Source organism: Aulonocara sp. 'chitande type north' Nkhata Bay, linkage group LG7, assembly GCF_057382095.1.
Source record: "Aulonocara sp. 'chitande type north' Nkhata Bay isolate Kocher_YH1m ecotype deep benthic linkage group LG7, A_spYH_male_GT1.1, whole genome shotgun sequence".
NCBI lineage: Eukaryota > Metazoa > Chordata > Actinopteri > Cichliformes > Cichlidae > Aulonocara > Aulonocara sp. 'chitande type north' Nkhata Bay.
Window position 1 is genome coordinate 60,337,879 of NC_141350.1, and position 27,364 is coordinate 60,365,242.

At 39.7% G+C, this 27,364-nt stretch overlaps 1 protein-coding gene and 1 pseudogene across 2 annotated transcripts; one reads left to right on the top strand and one right to left on the bottom strand.

Annotated features, from left to right (window-relative positions):
• Positions 1 to 1,370: 1,370 nt before the first annotated feature.
• sf3b3 (splicing factor 3b, subunit 3) lies at positions 1,371 to 27,175 on the top strand. 2 transcript variants are annotated; one of them, XM_086301724.1, is made up of 28 exons: positions 1,371 to 2,127; positions 2,202 to 2,339; positions 6,400 to 6,527; positions 6,883 to 7,038; positions 7,333 to 7,503; positions 8,987 to 9,159; positions 9,364 to 9,505; positions 9,887 to 9,999; positions 10,270 to 10,407; positions 11,283 to 11,386; positions 11,466 to 11,631; positions 11,760 to 11,855; positions 12,236 to 12,308; positions 12,762 to 12,913; positions 13,810 to 13,965; positions 14,874 to 15,029; positions 16,488 to 16,631; positions 16,926 to 17,048; positions 17,259 to 17,413; positions 17,638 to 17,812; positions 18,281 to 18,486; positions 19,040 to 19,196; positions 20,738 to 20,863; positions 22,541 to 22,753; positions 22,897 to 22,995; positions 25,443 to 25,586; positions 25,728 to 25,832; positions 25,947 to 27,175. In XM_086301724.1, the coding sequence occupies exons 3-28, from the start codon at positions 6,458 to 6,460 to the stop codon at positions 26,085 to 26,087; spliced, it is 3,654 nt and encodes a 1,217-aa protein (XP_086157850.1). In that variant the 5' UTR covers positions 1,371 to 2,127; positions 2,202 to 2,339; positions 6,400 to 6,457; the 3' UTR covers positions 26,088 to 27,175. The 2 variants fall into 2 exon arrangements, with proteins under 2 accessions (XP_086157850.1, XP_086157849.1); XM_086301723.1 differs by lacking the exons at positions 1,371 to 2,127; positions 2,202 to 2,339 and adding an exon at positions 5,697 to 5,844.
• Positions 4,816 to 4,934, bottom strand: LOC147326459 (5S ribosomal RNA; annotated as a pseudogene).
• Positions 27,176 to 27,364: the final 189 nt, after the last annotated feature.

Genomic DNA, 27,364 nt, shown 5'->3' on the forward strand with positions numbered 1-27,364 from the left:
TTTTATCGGTTTTCAGCGTTATTTTGTTATCGTTTTTATCGTGAACTCGGTGTCCCTGGGTCTTTTCAAGTGTGTTATAAATAAATCTTCTTTTTTTCGGTACCGGTACTAGTTTTATTTTGTTGTATTTATCCGCGACACCTTAAAGGCCGGTCTGTGAAAATATTGTCGGGCATAAACCGGTCCGTGGCGCAAAAAAGGTTGAGGACCGCTGACTTAATGCATGTTTCCTAATTATATACGTATGAGCCACTAATAGGAGAAAATGAGCACGCAATAAAGTGGACTTGTTAGGGAGAGATTGCCATCAGAGTTAAAACACTCCAACTCAATTTTGATGACAGAAACAGCTAAAAAAATGAGCGTTTTGTTGACACTGATGACAAAATCCTGATCAGATACAGACAGACACATGCATACAACACACACTACTGCTCAAAAGTTTGTGGTCAGTTTCAAACAGTTGTCTTTTAATTAATAATTTACATTTACTTTTAACATAATATTACATGAAAATTATCAGAAATGTTTTCACAGATGTTTGTTTAATGAATCATTTATGTTAAATCACCCATGATGCATTAGGAAATGTCTACACACTTATACATGGGCCCATTTTTAGTAACCATCACTGCTGTGTGGACAGATCACATGGTTATAAACAGGTGAAAATTGACATCAAACTTTTGAGCTGTAGTGTAGATTGCAATGATAGTGTATAGTTATCTATTACAGAAGAATATATAGAAGTCTGAGGACAGGGAGACACTGTAAAAAAGTTATGAGCTGTCTTGCTGCAGAGAAAGTGGAGTCTGTCATCCTTGAAAAGCTCCCAAGATAGGCAGCTGGCAGGTTGAATGATGCTCTGCCTCTGTGGTCAAGTACAGACATAGGCCTTAAGCAACCATGAGCCACTGATAAGTGTGAGAAATTAGTGCACTTAATGCAGCGGTCCCCAACCCCCGGGCCTCGGACCGGTGCCGGTCCGTGAGTCGTTTGGTACCAGGCCGCGAGAGTTGAGGCTCAGGTGTGAAATGTATGGTTTTCAGGGTTTTTATCGGTATTCAGCATTATTTTGTTATCGTTTTTATCGTTAACTCGGTGTCCCTGGGTCTTTTCAAGTGTGTCATAAATAAATCTTCTTTTTTTTCGGTACCGGTACTAGTTTTATTTTGTTGTATTTATCCGCGACACCTTAAAGGCCGGTCCGTGAAAATATTGTCGGGCATAAACCGGTCCGTGGCGCAAAAAAGGTTGAGGACTACTGACTTAATGCATGTTTCCTAATTATATACGTATGAGCAACTAATAGGAGAAAATGAGCACGCAATAAAGTGGACTTGTTAGGGAGAGATTGCCATCAGAGTTAAAACACTCCAACTCAATTTTTGATGACAGAAACAGCTAAAAAAAATGAGCGTTTTGTTGACACTGATGACAAAATCCTGATCAGATACAGACAGACACATGCATACAACACACACTACTGCTCAAAAGTTTGTGGTCAGATTCAAACATTCTTGTCTTAATTTTAAAATTATATTTGCTTTAACATAATTTTTCACAACGTTTACCAGTAATGTTTTCACAGATGTGTGTTTAATGAATCTTTTATTGGTTAAATCACCCATGATGCATTAGGAAATGTCTACACAGTTATACATGGACCAAATTTTAGTAACACTCACTCCTGTATGGACACATAGAACACATTTGATTTAACCAGATTACAAACAGAAAATTGGATGATCCATCACAAACCTCCATAATTTACTGTTTTTAATCCACACAATGATTTTGGTTTGTGCTGATATCTTTGGAAAAAGATTTCTTGACTGACAAGTTGGGATCTAACATCACAAACTGACATCTGGTGATACGATGTATCAAATAAAAATGGGCCTCAGTAGATGTCATGGTTCCCTTGCTCTCTTTTGCTGGCCTGCTTCTTTCTCTCTCCTCTTTCGGTGTATGCCTGTGTTGTTGTCCGTGTGCTTGTCTTTTTTAGGGGATGCTCCTCCACCTTCCCGTCCCTCAGTCACTTGTGAACAATCAGCTGATTACTCGCCTGTTCCTCACGAGGTCTTCATGCTGGCTTCTAAACAACCAGATCATTGCAGTACCAAGGTAACGTATTATGCCACAGTCATGTCACATTTTCCATCAGTTCTTGCCTTTGCTCACTCTTTGTTTCTGTGCAGACGTTTCAGTGTTACGGATCTCCATGACCTTCTGTGACAGTGTCTGAGTGTGCCTCCAGACAACCTTCCCTACCTCTGCCCCGTCTCCTGGAGCCCACAGTGTTTATCCTGTATTGATAACTATCTGCAAATATACCTGTAAGACTTTACCACAGTGTCTCATCATCATTCTGTTGTTTTCATAACAGTACACTGTAGAAATAATGGACTGTGTAATAGGTATTGAGGTCATAGTGAATGTAGTTTATTAGTGTGTGTCGTAGTATGATTTTGTTGTTGATAGGATTTAAGATTACAAAATAGAAAATAGTCCTGGGATGGGAACAAAGAACTGGGGTGCAGTGAAGTGGGGCAATTAACCCCCAAACACAGGACAGTAGCAAGATTTACTGAGGGTGAGGGGCAGACAATTGCCAATGTACATTACCTTAAAAGGAGATGGGGGTCAGGGTGTCAGCACCCCAGGCCACTTTACCAGTGTTTTTCCATTGTGGGGGATTTACTGTAGAAATTGGAGACCAGAGACTATAACTGTAGCTGTTGTGTAAAACCCTTCAGATCAGCCTTTAGAGTAGGACTGCACAGGATGCAGTGTGCTGATCTCCAGATGCATCTGTAAGGAAAATGGGTAATAAAAGGATTGTGTGAAATTTGGAAACATCTCTGTGTGATCTCTACCGAGACAAAAAGAATCGGAGAGTCTCAACAACACTAAGTAGATATTCCACTAAATCTCATTTGTGATTTATGATAAATGTTACCGTTAATTATTTATATTTCTTTACGCTTCTGATTAATTTAGTAAAACATCTAAACGATTTTTACTGTTGTCAGAAAATAAGACATTTCTAATTCTCTACAGACTTTTGAGCTGTAGTATAGATTGCAATAATAGTGTATGGTTATTGTTGATAGCAGATGAAATAGAAGTATCAGGACAGGGTGTGAATAAAAGTTATGAGTAGTGTTGCTGCAGAGAAAGTTGTTCACTCTGGTGAGGTCTAATGAGTCTAATGGGAGGCTGACCCTTCAGCTTTCCTGTCCCTGTCCTGTTTAACCAGAAATGCTCTCGTCTTTTAACATTAAACTCATAACTTTCCTTTTTGATCAGTCTTACAGCTACAGCTGGATCAGCTGACCCTGTCCCATCCTTTAGTTATGCTGTTATAGGCCACAACTGCTCATTAACTTCCCATCATGCACTGAGCACTTCTGTCTTTTACTCAGTGTGTTAATATATCACTACTGCGTGTCAGTAACGTTGGTCCTCTTCCTCCCATCATGTGTTTTGTCTTGTCCTCGTCGTATGCTCTTGATTTTTTTCTTATTTTGTCTTTTCTGTCATCCCCAACCAGTTGCTCATCCTTGAGCCTCATTCTGCCGAACATTTCTTAAAAGGGTTTTTTCTATCCCACCATCACCAAGTGCTTGCTCATAGGGGATTATTTAATTGTTGGGGTTTTGTCTCTATTATTTTTAAGGTCTTTTATTTATTATATTTAACAATTATTATTTTAAAATGCTGCTACATAAATCAAATGTATTCAAATTAAACTCCCATTCAAACCTAAAGTCGTCTCACCCAATTTGGACGTCCAGCCTAAAAGAATACTACAATATCAACCAGAAATTAGAAGCATAGCCAGCAGCTGTTATATTTAGTTTCTAATTTAATCATTTTGGCTGGTTTAAAAATAAACACTCATAAAAGATTATTGTTTCATTGTCTGGTTTATTCTTTTTCCATTTATCGATTATCCAAGTCCTTAAAACACACACATGTATATATGAATAATTCAGTCATAGAAATATTAATGTACTGAGATCCTGAGCTCTTACATGGAGATATAAAACTGTTTTTGTTAAACAATGACCTCTTTATTGCTTGATAGTATAAAATAAAACTTTTTTGTCCATACTTTTAAAAAACAATGTAATGGCACCAAAGTAACAACTTTCTGTTCAAAAGAGAAGTTTAGTTTTTAGCTTTATGAAAACGGCTGTGCTAGGTATATTGTTGTCACTGTACACTCGCTCAATCATGATCCTTTTCTAATTTAGAGATGTATCCTGTTTAATGGTGCCAATCTGAGGATGTAGCAGTTGTAGCTCCAACTGTCAGAAAAAAGGGCTTTCACATTGCATGAGTTATATGAAACGAGGTAACTGTTGAGTGCAGAGTTGAAAGCTGGTCTGACAGACACCGGTCCTGCAGCAGACAGGCTCACAGTGGGATTGAGAAATAAACACTTCTTTACCAGACTGAAACTGTGAGAAGAACAATAACCTAGTCCCCCACTAACTGTACAAATATAAATGCATTTTTTAATTGTTTATTATCGAGTTCATGTGCATAAAAACATGTACTGGCGCTCTGTGCATGTACAGCGATGCTGATATAACGCAGGAAGAATTGGACCTTACAGCGTCCGTGGAAGTGCTGTTTGTGTAGGACTCACAAAGCAAACATGTAGGCTACTAGAGAATGAGCTAAAGCAGCTCAAATTAGTTTCAGTGTTTAAACTGTCATTTGTATTTTTACAAAGCAAAAGCCAATGCTGTCGCCACTGAGTGAGCATCAGCGCACTCTGCAGTTTGTGTGTAGAAGCGAAAAAGCTTACAGCACCTGATATTCCCAGGCGATCTCCAATCCAAGTACTGACCAGGACCGACCCTGCTTAGATTCCGAGATCAGACGAGATCGGGCGTGTTCAGGGTGATATGGCCGTAAGCGAGAGCAATTGCGTGTAGAACGCGTTTTGTGGGTGGCAAATGTCACACAGTTTGATATACGCTGTCGTGTTTTACAGCGAAAACATGCAATCCTTCGTTATAAACTGCAGCTTCAACATTGAGCTACAATAATGCTTTTCCCGCAGTAACATCTCAATAATAACACTTGTTAGTTTATTACAGCACAGTGTTAAAGGGACAGAGAGCATACAGTGTGTTAGGACGATTTGTGACATCTCCTAATGCGTTTTTATGAAGGTACGTCTGTGTATATCAATGATCATTATATAACTAACCTAACAAACTGCTTTTACTTTGCTTTTATTTTCTGATTTTCCATCATCTCTGCCTACCTTGGTGTTGCTGGACCTCCCTGCATTTGTCTCACGTCCCTCCTATGGGCCACCCCATTTTAAAAATCCTGCTAATTTTTTCTTAACGGCTCCTTAATTAAGTTAAATGTAACTTAATATCAAGGACACAAACATAATTATTTATTTTCTACATTTTGTCTTTCTTTTCTGGTGTGCAACAAGCATACGGGTTATTTATTGTTTTCGACTAAATAGTGTAGTAGAGTGTAGAGTGCTATCATGATAAAGCGTGCAGAAGACAGGGGCAATAAATGCAGTGGGAAACTATTTTACAGATATTGTTTTTCTTATGGCGCCCAATCGCGATAATTCCGTTAATCTTGAGGTCTTTGTCGTCATCTGCTGTGCACAATGCAGTACTACAGTCTCTCATTTCCGTCAGGCACTGTGTAGGTCAACTCTTGCGACGGCGTGTTTGGCTGGCAAAGGACCCACCAACGGCGGTTCAGCGTCGGCTTCTCAGGGTTTCAAGGAAATAGTTTTCGTAAATGAAACTTTATCCATCTGAAATCAGAGTCATCTTACGAAACACACCGGTAAATATTATATCTTGCAGAACTGCATCTCTTCCGCAATTAAACAGATGTTTTATGTGTGTGAAGTTTGCACTAGTTAAAGTAATATAGCAAAAAAAAAAAAAAGGGGGGGGGGGGGACGTTAAGCAGAAGTGGCGCTTTGTATGAATGGGCCATGTTCTCATACTGTTGGATTGATGTAAACGATCGTTTTGAGTAGTTTAAATTCGTGTTAAAGGAATTCTTGACCCCTATTGCACGGTTTACAAGCACAGAGGTAGTAAATAAATGTCCGGTGAACGTTAATTTTCTCACAGCTAATGTTTAGCTAACGTTAGCGGCGCCGTAGGATTTTGTGTACAGCAAACGCTACACCTCTCCACCAACTTTTCATAGCAATATTGTGATGAGTGCAGTCGCTATATATTGCTCCACAGTCCCACTACAGCTGACCTCAGTTTGAAGAGCCCTCATTTGTCACCAGTGCGACCGCGTAGCTTATTGTGACTTTGTCCAGTGGTCTCCAACTTCTTGATTCCTTACTGTAAATACACTTTTGGTTTTCTTTGTTTACAGTTTTGAGCCGGGTTAAGCGCTCTTTCAGCTTCCTCTGAATAAGATTCGAGTGGAAGCCATGTTTCTCTACAACATCACCCTGCAGCGTGCCACCGGCATCACCCATGCCATCCATGGAAACTTCTCAGGTGAATTTGCGCCAGATGTCACTGCTTTATGTCTGGTTAGGTCATGGTTAATTTATCAAAGCTTGGTACCCCTCCTTTATTGTCAAAGAAGCCTTTAACTGCAATTTCTATGAGAATTAGCACTAATTAGCATTAATTGTTTTATTTAAGTATATTTTCTTGTGTTTGTATAGTCCTTAGAGTTTATCCTATCATGGTGTTTCACTCAGTATGTTGATGGAGATAATGTAAAGCATAGTTTTCTCATGGTTAAAAAATACATAAAAGAAATATCACAAAATGCTTTTTTAGAAGCAGGATTCAGGGAAAACCATAAAAATATCCACATCATATGTCTGATATTATGTTTTGGTAGGAACCAAGATGCAGGAGATTGTTGTTTCCAGAGGAAAGATCCTGGAATTATTACGGCCAGATGCCAACACAGGAAAGGTGCACACTCTTCTCACAATGGAAGTGTTTGGCATCATCAGATCCCTGATGGCCTTCAGACTCACTGGAGGAACCAAAGGTACAGAAATGACATCATATGCACTCACATACATGTGTTTGTAACTCTAAACATGGATTGCATAGATTAAATGGTATGTATTAATAATTTTCTTTTAAGTGGTTTTTATTAAATCTTTTGTCTGACACTAATGTTTTGTTTGTAGTGCATTCTTTTTTTATTCATTTACAATTAGAAGGGGAAGTTGGCCTCCATTGGCTTTCATTACCTAAGCTTTAATTACATGACCGTATCATAATTAATATAATGTTGACAGGCTGGCGTCGTTTCTAAGTGATATTTATGTATTTTTAGATTACATTGTTGTGGGGAGTGACAGTGGTCGTATCGTCATCCTGGAGTATCATCCATCAAAAAATATGTTTGAGAAGATCCACCAGGAAACATTTGGGAAGAGCGGCTGCCGCCGTATTGTTCCTGGACAGTTCCTTGCTGTTGACCCAAAAGGCAGAGCTGTAATGATAGGTGAGAATTTTATGAAGTATGCATGAAATCAGCATTAGACCATTATGTAGAGTCCATCATATCAGACAGAATCCAGATGTTTGTGCACTGTTTATTTTTTATATTGCTATTTTCCTTCTCTCGTAAGATGAGCACCCTTTCTTTGACGAAGGTGAACAAGAGCAAGAGCTCAATGGGTTTTTTTTTAATCATAGACACTGCTAGGATTTTGTGTGTAATCTGCTGTGGTGTGTTTAGCGTTGGATGTAGTCACCACGAAAAAGCCAGTTCAGTGCCAGGAAAAACCCTTACATTACAAACCAACACCAAAAACTATATACTCCAAAAGAGTCCATCAGTTAAGACTGATGTATTTTAAAGGTATTTATTCTAATGTACTTTTTTTTTTTTTTAGGTTTATACAGTGTGTGTGAATCTGCAGCTTTGAAACTGCATGAAGGCTTTGCAGCAAGACTTTATACAAACTGGCCTGTAGTGATTTTTAAATAACTTACTGTGGTATTTAATTTATTTGTTGTTAAAATAGGCTGTGTTTAATTTGAATCCTTTGAGTCCTACTTGCATTTGAGCAAAGTGGGCCTGGATAGCTTTGTAACATCTATGTACCCAAGTAGGCCTAAACATACTAACAGATGCCTCTTTTGTTTTTTTCTCCCCCAATTCAAAATTGTTCCATTTGGTGATAAGTTACTTTTATGATCTTACAAATACAATAAAACATGACATTTTAAGGCGACCGTGGCTCAGGGGGTTGGGAAGCGTATCTGTAACCGGAAGGTCGCCGGTTCGATCCCTGGGCTCTCTGTCCTGGTCGTTGTGTCCTTGGGCAAGACACTTTACCCTACCGCCTACTGGTGTTGGTCAGGTGATGGCGCGATATGGCAGCCATCGGCCTTCTGTCAGTCTGCCACAGGGCAGCTGTGGCTACAACCGTAGCTTGCCTCCACCAGTGTGTGAATGTGAGAGTGAATGAATAGTGGCATTGTAAAGCTCTTTGGGTGCCTTGAAAAGCGCTATATAAATCCAATCCATTTAACAAACCTGCAAAGTTGATAGGTTTTATAATATGTTTTGTGGCTCCATACAGTTATTTATTTATTCATTTATTTATTGGCAAAGACAGAGGTTGTCAGCTTAGATGGTAATTTGGTTTATAGACTGATGATTATTTTTCTTTTATTTGGGCCTTGGTGTGTTAGTATAATGTCAGTGGTGTAAATATTGCTATAATTGACCTAACCCCAAGAGCCTTACAGGTGCTTAAGATAATAAATCAGCATCAAATGCTATAAATTTTGTAGTTCTACATCAGAAAATTTTACCTTGATAGAAGTGTTTTGTGGAACAATTATGATGTTAATTAATGTGTGCTGAGTTACTATTGTTTAAATCCTGAAGAAAATTTATATACACACACATATAAATAGTTGTATTAAACCAGTTAAATGAAGCACACAATATGTTTTGTCATTTATCTGACTAGGTGCGATAGAGAAACAGAAGCTGGTGTATATTCTGAACAGAGATGCTGCTGCGAGACTGACCATCTCCTCTCCACTGGAAGCCCATAAAGCAAACACACTGGTCTACCATGTGGTTGGAGTCGATGTTGGGTTTGAAAATCCCATGTTTGCCTGCTTAGAGATGGACTATGAGGTAAGGACACAAAGCACAAACGTGCAGGGCTGCTGAATTTCACATACACTGAACTGTTGTTGTGTGATGAGTTTTCATGTCTCTTCTCTGACTGTCACTGGAGAAAGATTTAACTTCTCTGACCTCAGCATGACTTTAATTGAAAAAAAACCAGTCATGTTTTGTTTGTTTACCAGAATAATCAAGTGTGTTTAATGTCTACAGGAAGCTGACAACGACCCAACAGGAGAAGCTGCTGCCAACACACAACAGACGCTCACCTTTTACGAGCTGGATCTCGGCCTGAACCATGTGGTCCGCAAGTACAGCGAGGCATTGGAAGAACATGGAAATTTCCTCATAACTGGTGAGTATTTGAGTAGTGTTGGTCATATTTAAAGGAAACAACAGTAGTGTTATTCATCAGGTAGGGAGTAGTTGAAATATCAACATTTTTACAAATTGATTTGCTTTCAGAAGATAATTATTGCAGCGAGGTTACAAAGAATTGTTACATCAATGTGTTGTAGATGTGATGAGTTTGTCATGTCTCTTCTCTGAGAAACACTGGAGAAAGATTCACCCTCTCTGATCTCTACAAAAGTTTACCAACGCAATAACACAGCGTTAGATGTCGTATTAAAAGAAAGCATTCTGTTGTAAAATAGAGATTACTGTGCTTTTTTGAAATTCTTACTCCTTCATCATTATGTTTTTTAAAAATGACAACCCTTCTAAATGATTCCAGTTCCTGGTGGTTCTGATGGGCCCAGTGGGGTTTTAATCTGCTCTGAAAACTACATCACCTACAAGAATTTTGGAGACCAGCCTGACATTCGCTGTCCCATTCCACGGCGTAGAGTGAGTCCTTCTTACAGGAATGCACATTAAAAAGCAAATATTTATAGTACAGGATTTCCTGTGCAGATTTTAAGTGTGTTTTGATGCATGATAACATCAGTACACATCGTGAGACTTTACCTGATTTTAAGCTGTGAGTCACTAAGTAGATTTTAAACATTTTTTTCTCTGTTCATGTGGAATTTTGGTTGTTTTGCAAGTCCCACATTGTTCTTTGCATAAACGTCTATTTTTATCCTCCCTCACATTCTCTTCTGCTCCACCCCACAGAACGACCTGGATGACCCAGAGCGTGGCATGATATTTGTGTGCTCAGCTACCCACAAGACCAAGTCCATGTTCTTTTTTCTGGCCCAGACTGAGCAGGGAGACATCTTTAAGGTTACTCTAGAAACTGATGAAGAAATGGTAAGGATGGATGGAAACTAGACATTTTTAACAAATTTATTTAATGGGACTAATTATGTTCACTTCCAGCTTCTGTTTTTTTTCTTTATTTTTTTCTTTCTTAGAATCACAGTTGCTTGATTAACAAACACTAGATAAACATGTCGTATTTATCTTATCCTGCCCAGTTTATGTAATTGCTCAGTTTATCCAATGTCTGAAAATAGGCTTTTTACTCGATTTCTTTTTCATGGCTCATCTTATTAAAAGCTCACTTTCAATTTGATTAGCTCCCTCAGCTTCTTCAAAAAGAGCCAAATGCTTATAAACTCACTCTTTTACTTTTATAGGGAAATCTGTAGCGTGTTGACATTAGCTTAGCAAGAAAGTAGCAAACGCAAATACTCTTGTTCTCAGCAGGGATTACTTTTAAATTCTTCATTAACATTTCTTGAACTTTTGTCATTATGTGTGTGAATGTGTGTGTGAATGGGTGGATGACTGAACGTGTAAAGCGCTTTGGGGTCCTTAGGGACTAAGTAAAACGCTATACAAATACAGGCCATTTACCATTATCGGTTTTCTATTCCTCCCACCGTCCAAAGACATGCAGCTTGTGAGGATAGGTTATTTGGATAATCCAAATTACCACTAGGTGTGAATGTGCGAGTGAATGTGAGTGTTGAATGGTTGTTTGTCCCTGTGTGTTGGCCCTGCGACAGACTGGCGACCTGTCCAGGATGTACCCCGCCTCTCGCCCTATGACAGCTGGGATAGTCTCCAGCGCCCCCCGCGACCCTGAAAAGGATAAGCGGAACTGGATGGATGATTTTCTATTTATGCTCATTATAATACATATTCCCGTAATAAAAAACGATGCTTGTTTTGTCTCTTAGGTCACAGAAATTAGGCTGAAGTACTTTGACACAATTCCCGTTGCAACAGCGATGTGCGTCCTGAAGACTGGCTTCCTCTTTGTGTCTTCAGAGTTTGGAAACCAGTAGGTTGCAAACAGAAACTCAAGTGTTTCTTTTCGTATCTCTCAGTCTTTGATTAACCTCTATTTCTCTTTCCTTTAGTTACCTTTACCAGATTGCCCACTTGGGTGATGATGATGATGAGCCCGAGTTCTCATCGGCAATGCCGCTGGAAGAGGGAGACACCTTCTTCTTTCAGCCACGCCCACTTAAAAATCTTGTGCTGGTGGATGAACAGGAGAACCTGTCACCAATCATGTCCTGTCAGGTGAGTGTCCTGTCAGATGAACATGGGGACTAATCTAATTGCCTGAACTTGTGAGACAGATTTTTTTCTTAAATCTTAAACCAGAACATTTCTGGCTCATTGACTACTCTCTTCCTACTTTCTTCCAGATTGCTGATTTGGCCAATGAGGACACACCTCAGCTTTATGTATCATGTGGACGAGGACCCCGGTCCACTCTAAGGGTCCTTCGGCACGGACTGGAGGTACACACACTGTTTTTTTTCTAACGTAATTAGAGAAAGCCCACACATGTACTTTGCTGGCTGTGAAATTGATGAGTTTTTTCATGTCTCTTCTCTGAACAAATACTGAAGAGTCTTTTACTATCTCTGATTCCAGCAAACACACAAAGCCTTCTTTTCATATCACACTTTGAACGACTGTTAGCTTGGTGTCACGTTTTTCCCAGCCTTTGAGTTACGCTCACAATGTTGGCTGTACCCTGTTAATGTCTTACTTCCATTACTGTGAAGATGAGCTTTTAAAAATGGTTTGTTGTGTTTGTCTTTGTAATGATGATAAACTTTCAATTTTCTTTTTCTTTCCCCCACCCTGTCTGTTCCCCTCTCTCCGCCTCTGTCAGGTTTCAGAGATGGCTGTGTCTGAACTGCCCGGTAACCCCAATGCTGTGTGGACTGTACGCAGACATGTAGAAGGTAAGAATATTCTTGTTCCAGGATGTGTGTGGCTAATCAAGGTTATAAAACATGCTGAAAGTAAGAAAAGTCTGTGAAACATATTCCTGTTATGTTAATGTACATCACTGGTTAGCTGTTTAGTATAAGATGTTAGGGAGCCACTCACCACTAGCTGGAGCAGCTGCCCTGACAGATATCCCTATGTTTGTGATGCGACAGCCACATGAAGCAGTGTGGCGCTGCAGTACACGCATGCAGTACACGCATGCAGTACACGCATGCAGTACACGCATGCAGTACACGCATGCAGTACATGCTGGAGATGAACATTTCTTTGCTGACTCTATTAAAGTAAACTAACATATAACCACCTACTGAAACAGTGTGCAACCAAACTTGTGTGTTCAATGCCATTAGTAATTTTGTTTTGTTTTTTCTTCTGATCAATACTGTGTTTACTCTGGTTCTTAGATGAGTTCGATGCCTACATTATTGTCTCTTTCGTCAATGCCACTCTGGTTCTGTCCATCGGTGAGACTGTAGAAGAAGTGACAGATTCTGGTTTTCTGGGAACAACACCCACTCTCTCCTGCTCACTCCTGGGTGAAGATGCGCTTGTACAGGTGCGTAAATGTACCTCATCTGCACATCACCTTTGGGTATTTTCACCACTGTGCCATTTAGTCCATTTAAGTCAAACTGTGGCTTATTTTCTTACATGGTGGGGTTCGTTTGTTACAATGTTAGAACAGGTGTTCTCTGCCCAGTTCCGAGTGAGCAGTTTGTTTATTGTGTGAACATGATTCAACTTTGAGCTGCTCAGGTGCACGTTACAAGTTTGAGCTTCCCATAGCCAAATATGCTTTGCATTCTGGGATGTGGCAGGGTACCGTAGACGTGCAAAGGTCAGTATGGGTTTGCAACCAGCCGTGAAATGAATATAAATTGTCCATGTTCTCAAATAGTTCAGAACACAGCACTTCCTGTATTTTGTATTCTTGTTGCTCCTGGTCCAAACACATGAGCTGGCCAATAACTTCACTGAACGTTCTCAAGTGGTTTGTAATGACTCGCTCTGTGTGAAGAGAAACCAGACCATGGGTAAAAGCTACACGTGTAAGAGTAAAGAGTAAACGAAGTATAGGTGTAAAAACACCCTTAGACATTGCAAAGAAATTTCAAAGTAATGAAATTTCTTTGAAATGAGCAGCTTTGATAATTGCATTTTATCATAATTCCAATAATTTCTAAAAAACTAAACGAAAACCTTCCTTTGCATCAAAGGAAGCATTTCGAAATTCGAAATTTATTTTAGTTTTTGTTTAGCAGATGATGTACATTTTAAAGGTTATGTTATCAGTTTCTTTTTGTGTGTTAAGCACAAATAATTAATACAGTTCATGCATTAATTCATCTAATTACACAAAGATGGCCATTTATTCATCATCAACCCAATCTAGTACTTTGTCTTTTCTCTCCATCTTACCTCTGTGGTTCTTTCACTCCCTCCCCCATACAGGTTTACCCAGATGGTATCCGTCACATCCGAGCAGACAAGCGTGTGAACGAGTGGAAAACTCCTGGTAAAAAAACTATTGTCCGCTGTGCTGTGAACCAGCGGCAAGTAGTCATCGCCCTCACTGGTGGGGAGCTGGTCTACTTTGAGATGGACCCGGTAAGGAAGTAGATTATTTTTGTGTTATCCGATCATCCTCTTGTGCCCCTCTGACATTCTGTTCAGCCTCCATAATGCTTACAATGTGGCATGTGCACGAAAAATAAAACTGTTGGTGGAGTGAAGAAATCCAAAACTGAAGAGTCTATTTCATCACCTCCAGCTTTAAGTGAGACAACATAGGCTATAACAGCTTTCTCCTTGTTCAGAGCAATGAGTGATTTGGGCTGCTGTAAATAGTGGTCATAAGAGAAAATTTCCTCTTTTTAAAAAAAATTTTTTTTTCCTTCGGCCTATAGTTAGATTATCTTTACTGTGTGAAATAGATCACCTGTTTCTGCTCCGCACTGCACTGTCTTCCCTACACACGGTGAAATGTTTCATTGACAAGGTTACAGTTATACTGCGTACTAATTAAAAAGCAATACAATAGACAGAAATACTGCCATCAATCTTCAGGAATATTGTCCATTGGCAGAATCCTAGTTTCCACTTTCATGCTGTGTTTAACAAGTATTAGTTATGCTTTGTAATAAAAGGTTTTCACAAAAATACTGCGTTGAGCTTTATGTAGACTATGTGAAGGCCCAGTGCCGCCCCCCCCCCCCCCCCCCCAAAAAAAAGAAAAGAAATCTTTTTTTGGGGTTAATCAGTCAAATGATTTGATGGCCTTATTCAGCACTTCATTTTATAAAAGGCAATTTCACAATTCACTGCACAGTTAAATTGCCTTATCATTAGCTTCACTTAATTTATTTTCCTGCAGAGTATCTGATGATTTAATTCTAACACTAATATTGAATATCTCAGGTTCCATATTGAATAGAGGAAGATGACTGAACTGAGGTGACGGAAAATCTGTTTATTAATCCTGCTGCTGTCTGTATTTCACTTTTGATTTTTTTCAGTCTGGCCAGCTGAATGAGTACACAGAGAGGAAAGAGATGTCTGCAGATGTGGTTTGTATGAGCCTGGCCAACGTTCCTCCTGGTGAGCAACGCTCCCGATTCCTGGCTGTTGGGCTGGCTGACAACACTGTTCGCATCATCTCCCTGGATCCTTCGGTATGAGCTTGACACAGAGATTATCAATGAGACCCTTTTTTGTTTCGAATTGGAGGTGTTGCTCAGAAATTGCTTTTGCTGGTTTATCTGCTGGCATGTGATTGAGCCCATGACAGCTTGTATCCGAACAAGATGTCATGTACTTTAGTTTTGGGTATGTCTTTGCCATCTTTGATGTTTGTTCCTATAGAGGTTTGTTTTGGTCCTAGTAACATTTGACCGTTCAGTTTATTGTTGATTGACAGCAAAGACTATTTTCATGCTCTGAGGGGACAGACATGCAAATTTTGGCACTTGTGTTCACTTTTGAAAGCTAGTATCCATTATCTGCTGCACTACAGAAATTCGTTTGCCAGTCATCTTCACAGTATGTGGAGTCAGAGTGTGTACTCACACGCGCGCACACACATGCACATGCCCTTTCAGGCTAAAAATGAGGACGTCATGTTGCTTCTAGTTTCTTAATTTATTGCCCTTGCAGTGGTAATGGGTATTTTCAACTGTTGAAAAGTTTTTCTCATATTCATAAACCAAACTGTGCTGCTCAGCCAAATTTGCACATTGTCACTGTACTCTCAGGTCTTTCCCATTGTGCAGAATGAGTAACAGAATTTAGCCTGTGTTTACCACCCAAGTTTGAAGGAATCCATTGTTAACCACTTAAAAATTCCTGGTAAACTTATAAATGTAAAAATGACTGGAAATATACTTCAGCTAGATTTTTAATTATAGGATTTCCCTGAAGGCTCGGGAGCGTCTGAGATAAATATTAATTTAATGTCAACAATTTCAGCAGCCTTCTGCAGAACCTGCTGAAAGTAAATAATCCCAAAAAACAGAGATGTTTTAGCTGATTAACTTCTACAGAACTTAGTTTAGACAGTGATGCTCAGTGTGAAAATACAGTCCCTCCAAAAGTCCCTACTATCCAGGAAAGGTTCCTGTGGTGGGAACTTAATTAATGATTGGCATAAATCCCTTTAAGGCTAAATTAATCTTAGTTTCTTATTAGGTCAGTACAAAGTAATGTTGTCATGTTTAGGAAACAATTACATCCTTCTTTTAGGGAAAACTTTGTACAACATGAAAGTTGTCTGACCACTTTTACTGCCTCTTAAGATGACCAGTAACCTTAAAATATTCATTGGACATTAACTGGAGATTTCTGCTTCCCTGTTTAAAACGTGTAAGCCAGAAAATAATGCTTTGGGTATTCAGTAATGTGTCCCCCCCCCCCCCCCCCCCCCAAAAAGGTCTGGATTAAAATATCTCGTCTGCCTTAACTATTTCAATAGAAGTGTAAATTTTAAAAACTTTAAAAACGATTACAGGATAAGAATCTTTTTTGTTTACGTGCACGTTTAAACAATTGAATGGTGCTGTTACACAAAAACGTAATGTTCGGATTCCTTTGCATGTTGCTATTTTTCTGACCCCCTGAAACTTTACCATGTTTAGGACTGCCTGCAGCCACTGAGTATGCAGGCCCTACCAGCCCAGCCAGAGAGTCTGTGTATCGTGGAGATGGGAGGGGTGGAGAAACAGGATGAACTTGGAGACAAAGGAACCATAGGCTTTCTCTACCTTAATATTGGGCTTCAGGTATTCTTTCACATTTAAATATCTCAGGTTTCATGTTGAAGTTGAAGACATTTTACTTTTAAATCACAGCTCTGTAAAACCAAATGTAATACAGGGATTGTGTACAGGCATGAGTTCAGATCGATCTTGTACCTAAAATCCAAACTGATAATGTTTTTCATGCTTGATCAATTAGCAGTCAGGGAGCACAGTCCAGAGCAAAGATTGTCACAATTGTTATGTTAGTTTATGTTGCTATACATTTCAGCTTATGTAGAGGTTTTCTGCTAATGTGTTTTTGCTCCTCTTTCTCAGAACGGTGTGCTTCTGAGGACTGTCTTGGACCCAGTGACTGGAGACTTGTCAGATACCAGAACACGCTACCTGGGATCACGACCTGTTAAACTGTTCAGAGTCAGAATGCAAGGACAGGAAGCTGTATGTAACTCGAACGCTTACTCAGAATCAGCTCATAAATACAAATATGTGCATTTACAAAAATATTGTTTGTTTTGTCAGTTTTTATGCTTGTGATCATATTAAGTCAGAAATATTTATATCAAACCTTAAGATTTAAAAATAAATTTGTGTTTTTCATCACTGATTATAAATTAATTGATTAATTGATGTCTTTTCTCTTGCTGACAGGTGCTTGCAATGTCCAGTCGCTCCTGGCTCAGCTACTCTTACCAGTCTCGTTTCCATCTGACTCCTCTCTCATATGAGACTCTGGAGTACGCCTCTGGTTTTGCCTCTGAGCAATGTCCAGAAGGCATAGTGGCCATCTCTACCAATACTCTAAGGTATGGATGCACTTAGAGAATTTTTTTTGTAAAACATAGGCATCACTGTTTGTGTAATGGAGTTCAAACTGAAGAAATCCAGCATCTGTTATGTATTATCGCAATTTAAATAACTCTAAACGTCTTATGTTCAAAGTGTTTATAAATCTGCAGAAAGAAAAGTTTATTGAAGGGCGAAAAATATATTTTTATATAAATCTCACCTGTGCTCGTCTGCCTGGTAGAATCTTGGCTTTAGAGAAACTTGGAGCCGTCTTCAACCAAGTGGCCTTCCCACTTCAGTACACTCCCAGGAAATTTGTAATCCACCCAGAGACCAACAACCTCATTTTGATTGAAACTGACCACAACGCCTACACCGAGGCCACCAAAGCTCAGAGAAAGCAACAGATGGCTGAGGTATGACTATATCGTTGTGACCCAACTAGTGGTGTTAACATCTGTCTGCGGTTACTCTCAGTAATAAATTTATTAAGGGCAAGAAGTCGGCATGTCGGGTATAAACAAGAGAGAACAGAAATTTGTTCCTGTGTGAGTTATTTTTCCAGGTTAGAGCCTAAAAAAGTAGGTTTATTAAATTATAAACCTACTTTTATATTTAGGAATTTTTCCTGACATCCTTTTACTGTTTTTTCGTTTTTCTCACTGATAAACCCAACAGTAGAAATAATGAGAAGTAGAATTTGGTAGTTTAATGGCATTTTGTCCCTGATGATAATTATATTATGAATTAATAATCTTTGTGATGGCAGACATTCCCATCACAGTTTGTAGTCTAGAATATCATTTCCATATGGCTGGTTTTATTCAAATAACAGTTGCCAACATGTCATAAACAGAAAATCATCCCTTCTTTTGCCACTGTAGGAGATGGTAGAAGCTGCAGGTGAGGATGAAAGAGAACTGGCTGCTGAGATGGCTGCTGCATTCCTAAATGAAAATCTTCCAGAAGCCATTTTTGGTTCACCCAAAGCCGGCGCAGGACAGTGGGCCTCACTAGTGCGGCTGGTTAATCCCATACAAGGTTCAACACTGGATCAAGTGCAGCTGGAACAGAACGAAGCTGCGTTCAGGTGAGTAGTACTCATGATGGGTGGGTGGGGTTTAAGTGAGGTTAAACAGTCTGACCCTGGGCTGTTTCTCATTTATTATGCCTTTCTCTTTGATGGACAGTGAGCCTCCCAAATTCCAAGCCCTTCATTAATACTCAGTGTTGTTTCTTAATCAGCCGTTGACATAGTGAAAATAGTTTGGGCTGCCATTGTAGAGGTTCTTCGGTTTCACCTGGTGACAAATTAACCTTTTTCAAAACGACACTTTGTGTCGATTTGTATCAACAGCTGCTGAAAACAGGCACAGTATTTTTTTAATGCAGCAAAATGCTTATTAAGATTAAATGATGCCCATAGTATGGAATTAAAAGGTAATAAAATTTGTGATTTTGGAAGGCAGGCTACTGGATCCATCAAAAGCATCACTTTCTGATATAAAACAGTATTGTTGGCCATGTTTTGAAGGTTATAGCTAATATTTTGTGTTAATATATTTCTAAATGATTAGCGTGACTAATCTAAACTAGCAATATAGTATATAGGTGGGTCTGATGTTGTACTTGGTGTTTTTCAGTGTGGCCGCTTGTCGATTCACCAACACGGGTGACGATTGGTACGTCCTGGTCGGTGTTGCCAGAGACATGATTCTCAACCCAAGGTCAGTGGGTGGCGGCTTCATCTACACATATCGACTCGTCAGTGGAGGGGAGAAGCTGGAGTTTGTGCACAAGGTGGGTTTCAGTGACATTAGGGGTTAATTTTATTAAGCTTGTTTCTCCGTGAATATTTATTAGGCTGAAGCTGATTCACTCTCATCTTTTGCTGTTTATACTGGGGAATACTGATGTAAACGGCATAAAAGTGCTTGTCTGTGTCATATTTGGCTTTAGTTTGATTCATAAAGCAAATCAACATTTCATTCTGTAGGCTCTGCAACAATTTAATGCTTAGGTGCTGTGCTTTGTTTTTTGGCCTTCTGGTGCAGCTGCACGTGTGCAGGTTTCAAAAGATTTCCGCCGTCACTCTGCTGTAACAGTACTCAGAGCAAGTCAGCTGGAGAGGACGTTCAGACCTTGTAGCAAGTGCAGCTCTATCATGAAAGGCTGAGTAAATAAAAATAATTCACAGCCCAAGGGAGTTTGAAGAAAATAGTTAGTGTGACAGGCGACTTACAGATGTCAGAAAGATGTATATACGGTTTCTTTGGGAGATGTTGGCTTTTATCACCTTTGCGCTTACTCAGGGACTGTGTGCAGGCCATGATTTGAGACAGATGTTAAGACGAGGACTGGACTCGAGGAAAGTCTATTCAGAATGCATGAAGCAAGACAGACTGATACAAAATTTTGATGATGGGATGAAACACAGCTGTTGCTGTCCCAGTTGTCACAGACTCGCTGGGCAATTCCCCAAGAAACCCCACCAGGGTGGAGACGATCAGGGTGAATCAGCCCACATACGTTTGTTACCTGATGTGGATTAACAGGGGAAATGACTCATGAGTGTTGTGTTTCGCAGTGGTATCAGGAATTTCCCGACCACTTAACCAGATCTGATATTTTAGATGATTCTATCAGGTCACAACTCACTTTTTTCCCTGTTTGTTATATAACCAGAGATATCAGAGTATGCACAATAAGATGACACATTTCTGAGTGCAAAGTCATGACAGCATCTTGGATGTAGGCAGATGCACTTTTCTGAGATGGCTGTGTCGTTGGGTGTATGTTCCAATAAACAATAAAATAAACTAGAAATATCCATCAAACTGTGACAGGCCCGCTGAAGGCCACGGAGAAAGCAGAGCGCCGGGTTGAAAGGTTTTTCCTGTCCAGGATGTCTGAGCTCAGAACACACTCTTAGTCACTCTCCAGAGGGGAAATTTGGATTCTCAAGTTGCGTTTTAGTTGTAATTTGGGCATATCTTAGACAGGGAAAGTATTGACGATGTCTGACTCGTGACTGGTGTAATCTTATTTGAGAAATATAATTTACCAAAATACTTTCTTAATGTTTCAACAGGTAAAGAGTTTGTTTATGCGGTTGTTCAGAAGTGCTTTTCTAAGAAAATCGTTAAAAAATTAACATGTTAAAAATAAACAGCTGGGATCTGTAGTAAATCCAAAACCACAGGCAGATTTCACTGTAGCTGTCTTACAATCTCTTATGATGACTAAAACTGTGTTTAGTGAGACTTCCTTTCGTCTTCTTTAAAAAGCTCTGTATCTGTTTCAATCTTTATCTGAACCCAGATTGTTTTGTTTATTTCTAGACCCCAGTAGAGGACGTGCCTTTGGCAATCGCACCATTCCAGGGACGAGCCCTAGTTGGAGTGGGAAAACTGCTTAGAATCTACGACCTGGGGAAAAAGAAGCTGCTACGCAAGTGTGAGAACAAGGTAAGACAAGGACGTCTGGACACAAACATCTATACACCCTATATAAATATTCTCTCTTCCACCTGCGAATCCCACTTTCTATCAAAGGTTCTTTATAGAGATGATGAATATAGTTGATCTGAAAATATAGACGATGAAGAATTAGTCTTTAAAGATTTACTAAAAGGAGCCAACTTTGACCTGACCCATGATCAATGAGTTGATGAGCAGAAGCATCCCGATCCGGGATGTAATCAGGCTTACATCATAAAATTATTAATTTCAGAATAAGAAACAAAAAGTGTCATCATGAAAAATAAATAAATAAAATCCAGTTCACTTTTTACTGGACACATCTGACTATAGCTTTCACCAGACGGGCATGGTTTAAACAGATATTACAGCTTTCACAAAGCTAGCTAGCATAAGAAACATCAGAAGATATTGATATTCTATTTGAACATGTGCTGTGTAACCAGCACAACAGGTGCTCAGTACAGTGACACAGAAAAAACGAATCACAATACAAGACATTCGTACTACAATAGTTACACTGCTAAATGATAGTCAATAATCTCAATTGCAGACCTGCATCTTTATTAATTAATCTTGTTAAAAACAACACTGTAGTACAGATGATTATTTATTAAAACTTTCAAATATACTTTAACTTGCTGGTAAATAGTTTTTATTTCAACTCTTTGAAACCAATTTCAAAAAAAGTTTCATCTGTATGTGGATAGCTTTATCTCTGTTTGCACTCTGGGTTTTCCTTCCTGTGAAAAGAAAAGAAAAGGTTTTATCTAATGGTGCATGGCCGATTTGTTCCAGATTAGCCATCAGGGACTTTTTCAAAGTTCCTAATGGCACGACACCTTTATCTTTATTAACCAAAGCAAACTGCACCGTTTTGTAAGAAGCAGAGGTGCCTTTATATAAAGAACAAACCACCTGAAGGGTGTTTTCAATGCAGCAAAGTAATTGTTGTAAACGGGGTCAAGACTGAGTGTGAGGGTGTCTAGTTTTTGTTTGCAGACACTTTGTGTTTAGGTTTTAGAGGTTTGAAGCACCTGTTGTGCTGTAGAGCAAATCTTTTCATGAGTGTATGTGATGCATCACGCTTTTGCATAAACATTTTTCCCAGAATGTTTTGGTTGAAATTAACAGCCTGCCTTGAAACTTCTCTGTGTAACAGGATATAAAAATAGTGCGGTCTGTTTTGAAACGTAAGATTTGGACGTGTTTAAAGGGGAAAAACATTGCACTCCTTAAGTTTGTGGGGCTTTAACAGTCACACAGAACAACTTTACTTTAACGCGTAAACAGTAAAGACCAATGTTGTATCTAATTAATGAACAGCTGATGTGCAGCAGTGTTGCTGCCTGAGTGTTGTGTTGCAGATAAGATGCATGTAGCTGACAGTTGAGTTAATACCATACAGTACAGTGCATACATAAACACATGTGCATTGTATAGCCCCTCTGGATTATACTTTTAACAATTGTTTCCAGTCTATTTAGTCCCTCCCTTAATGGTTACATCCTGTAGTGTGTAACGTGAGAAGTTTTAATGAGTGTGAGCAAGTCATTTTTCACAGCGCTGCACAGGACACCACTTGGGGAACATGTCCAGATTGCATTATTTTCTTTTAAAACACTTGACTGAGTGTACCTCACTGCTCTCCCTAACTCTTTGTAGCACGTTCCCAACCTGGTGACTGGCATCCACACCATTGGCCAGCGTGTCATCGTGTCTGATGTCCAGGAGAGTCTGTTCTGGGTTCGTTACAGACGTAATGAGAACCAGCTCATCATCTTCGCTGATGACACATATCCCCGCTGGGTGACGACGGCCTGTCTGCTCGATTATGACACCATGGCTGCTGCTGACAAGTTTGGGAACATCAGCATCGTAAGTAAAGGGCGAGAAGTGTTTGGGGGTGTGTATTGTATTTTTGTGGGCGAATAAAGCCAGAAAACATCAAGACCATCAGCCCTAAACAAAATTTTCTGCAATGACGTAATGTCTCCATGTTTTGTCCTTGGTTTGCTTAGGTGCGTCTCCCCCCTAACACAAGTGATGATGTGGATGAAGACCCCACTGGGAACAAGGCTCTATGGGACAGGGGCCTCCTCAATGGAGCATCACAGAAGGTACACATATGCTTCACCTTTTCACGTTTCTGGAATTAAACAGTGTGTCTGAGCAGATGAAGCATAGACTCAAAAAAGAGAAGTGAGTGAATTAAAAAGGACATTGTCTCTCTGGATGCCAACAGATAATAAATAAAAGTGAGGTTAAAGAGGTTTAAGGGAAAGACGTGGCTCTTCGATGAGTTTGTGTAAACATCAAGGGATGGGGAAGTTCTTAATGGTAAACCATTCCATACTTTTGGACCAATGACTGTAAAACTTGGTTTCAAGTCTGTGCGTGGGATGGAGAGCAATGGTTGGTAAGCAAATTTGAGGAATCTGGAGGTGGGATGGAGGGTAAGCAGTTCAGAAATGTGATGTCGTGCCAGTGCCTCGCAGTGCTTTAGAAACAAATAAATGAGTCTTGACAGCTGTTGCTGCCCCGGAGCAGAGGTCTTCAGCTTGACCTCAAAGTGAAAGAACAATTTAGATTTAACATGCATTGTCTGTTCAGACCTGCTTCAGGCTTGTGCATCGGGTTAATGCTTCAAATTTAAAAAAAAAGCTTAGAGTTACTTAAACATTTAAACAATCGTTCATCATTTTCTGTGACTGAGCAGTATAGGCCACAAATGATATCTCAATATATTTTTTAAAAGGGGATATAAGCCAGTATTTTATAAGGTAACCAGAAGTGAGATTATTAAAATATTAATAATAAAATATACAGTAAGTCATGTAGAAAAGAATGTAGCAGGGGCTTCTGCATTTTTGAAGAAAATATCAAAGCACTTTCACTTTCCTGATGTTTAAAATAATAGGACTGGTTCAGATGAGATGTTAAAGGCTGTGTATGTAAAACGTATATTTTAACATTAAGTAAATGTATACATTGAAACTTCATTCATTGTTGGGCCTGTGCTGTTTTGCTCTCTTTTAAACCAAATCTGAACTGCAAAAAGAGAAACTGAAAGCGGCTGCAAACACAACCCTTACTATACTAAGAGCTTTACATTACGGCAAAGTATATTGATGCAATGGAAACAGTCTGATTCTACATCTTTTGAGAATATGTTGAATTATTTAAAAAAAAAAAATTACCTTACCATTTGTTTAGAAATTAGTGTAGATGTTAAATGTGGTATTTTAATATTGGTTGCAAAGTACAAAGATGTTTATCCTGCAAGTAGCAAGTGTACACTTTTATGAGGCAAAGCAGAAAACTGTGGCTTTAGGTGGGATAACTGAGACAGACCTCTGCTACATCGCATTCATCCAGTGCTGAAATCTGGCCCGGTGTACTAATCTGCCTCCCTGGCCACTCCAACCTCCGCAGACACACCACCATCAACCACAAGTTTAACCTACTCTCAAATGCAACCAACACAAGCCGCGCACACACAGGAGAAACACACCGGATCACTCATCCCACATTTTAAATCCTGGTCAGAAACTGTTTAGGTAGCACATAGACTGGGAAAGTCCCTCCAGTGTAGTCATTATGAGCTGGTCCCAGTTGCCATTGTGACACAGTGTGTGCTATTTCTGCTTGTGCACACTGCACGCATAGATTCATTTGAGTTTGGAAATGTACCGTATCTATATATAGACATGGGTGTGGATGTCTTGACTTGTCTTTATGCAAAATGATGTCTGTCTATGCGTCTGTCCAGCCGGCAAGTCACGTGGCTCGGCCAAAATGCTGCCATAAATGATATATGCCATACAAAGTAGAGGCTTTTCTACTCTGAGCACTCAAAGCGTTTTTCCTTACAAGGCTCATTCACCCAATCACACAGATTCATATAAGCAGTATTTTCTATACCTAAGATTTTATATCAGTTGCACACTCTAACATCTTGCTTAAGGATTCTTTGACATGCAATCCAATAGCCAGGGAATCGATCCATTGAGCTTCCCTTTGATAGATGACTCGCTCTGTCCATTGCCTGGTGAATCACTATACAAGAAAGTTGATGTCAAATTGACCTGACATCCATTGTGCATGTGTAGATTTTTGTAATCCAGTGTACAGCTGGGGCTGCAGTGGTCAAACACTTTGTATGAAACATTTTCAGGTGAAATAAACCGTTACAGGTTCAAGTAAAGGGAAGCTGTTGTCTTCTTTGCACAGCTTTCTGACTTATTTGTGGAGTACAGAGGTCATTTCGACTCTGCTTGTCCCTCCTTAGTCCCAGATGTGGTCTAATTAGCCTAATATTGAGGTTTTATTACTACACAATGCTCCCTTGGTATTCACAGTACCTTCTGATTACTATCATCATCATTGGTTTGGTGGTTTCTGGACGGTTATCAGATTAAACCATCAGGACCAATTTTTGACTCAGACTGGCAGTTAATGTGCTTTATGTGCACATGCAGCCAATCTTCGGAGATAAAATGGCCTCAGGTGACATATCTCTCTCTCTCTCTCTCCCTCTCCCTCTCCCCCCCCCCCCCCCCCCCAGGCTGAGATAATAATGAACTACCATGTAGGAGAGACAGTGTTATCTCTGCAGAAGACTACTCTGATTCCTGGTGGTTCAGAGTCCCTGGTCTACACCACACTGTCTGGAGGCATCGGCATACTAGTCCCATTCACTTCACATGAGGTAAAACACTAAGATCTCATTTAAGTGAACACACATGCACACTTTGCATGATCCTAAAGTAGTATTGTGTGGCTCAAATGTCCTCCCGATTTCTCTTCCTTCTCTTTTTAACCCCCCGGATTTCTTTATTTCGTCTGACAGGATCATGACTTCTTCCAGCACTTAGAGATGCATATGCGCTCAGAGTTTCCTCCTCTTTGTGGCAGAGACCATCTCAGCTTTAGATCCTACTACTTCCCAGTCAAGGTTGGGATTGTTTTTACACATCCGTCTTATTTTTATAATATAGTTTCAACTGCGGAACCTGTTTATTAAAAAATATTTGAGGATAACAAAAACAAATTCTGTCATTTTCTCCAGAATGTGATTGATGGAGATCTGTGCGAGCAGTTTAACAGCATGGACCCTCACAAGCAAAAAAGTGTGGCAGAGGAGTTGGACAGAACACCACCCGAAGTCTCTAAGAAGCTGGAGGACATTCGCACTCGCTACGCTTTCTAACCTCACACACGGACATTTCGCACAACACACATGAATTTTACCAATGCATACGTTTCAGGACCCACAGATCGTTGCTTTTCCCAGCTGCGAGTCATCTTTAGTGATTCAGAATGAGGTATTATGCGGTTTACTGTGAGCAGACACCAGCTTACATGGAAACCTACAAGAAGCCACTCGGCTTGTAAGTGTCTCACGTTGACCACCTGTGATGTAATAACCTGCTTTCAAGTGTGTGAGCATTTAGCTGCTGCGTGAACAGGAATGACACACATACTTTTTCACGGGTCAGTTACTGAGAATTTGTCAGGTTTTTGTCACCTCCAACTACAGAAACCATGCATGCAGCACCACAAAGACACGTTACATGGAAACATGACAAAGCTGTTGTTTCTCTAAACATTGAGCAGTAGCTTTGGTGTCTTTCACACTTACATCTGTGCGAGCAGAATTTGGCACAGCTGTATGAGAGTTCACACGCTTGATCGCTTTTTCTGTTCACAAAGAGATCACAGTTAGAAAGTGTCAGTCATCGTGGAAGAAAATCTTTTTTTTTTATTTAAAGAGTTTTTGCATTCCCCCTAGTAGGAAAGGCTAGTTGATGTCTAATGTACACAAAGCTGTCTCTGAAATATTTCATTTGTGTATCCTCCAGCTTTGACCACAGGAAACTTTTTTTTATAATGATATCATTTTAATTTGTGCTAATTGGAATAATTTGTTGTGACACATACATACCATTGTCCCAGATGGTATAAAACTTCCCAGCCCCAAACCCTTCCTGTCTTTGTGATGTCATGTTGGCCCCCAGGCTCATTAAAAAGCACATTGCTTACTCACACCTGGGAGCCTAACACAAGCTGACACCTAACAGTGTGTAAGCTGCAGCCTGCAGTCCAACAAGTGCCGCCGTTCTGTGGAGTTGGTGGAAAAATACTGAAGGTTTGCACTGGGTGTTGTTCTTGTCAGTCCAGTAAATTCCCAACCTCAGCCACAGACATAGCAATCCACAGTAGTCACTGAATTTAGGGGGATTGTGGGACAGGTCAGTGGTCTGTTTTTGTAAATAAAGTTGTTTTTGTTCTTTATAATGCCAAGCGTCTGTATCATTTTATTTTATTCTCTTCACCTTAGTATGTTTGGAGAGCGTCAGTTTGATAAAGGATGTGTGACTTTAAATCTTTGTCATCATCAACACATTGGAGGCCCGATATTAAGATTAGTCATGACTGCATATACGCACAGCTGTAGTTGATGTGCCGATCAGCTGACGGCTTCTG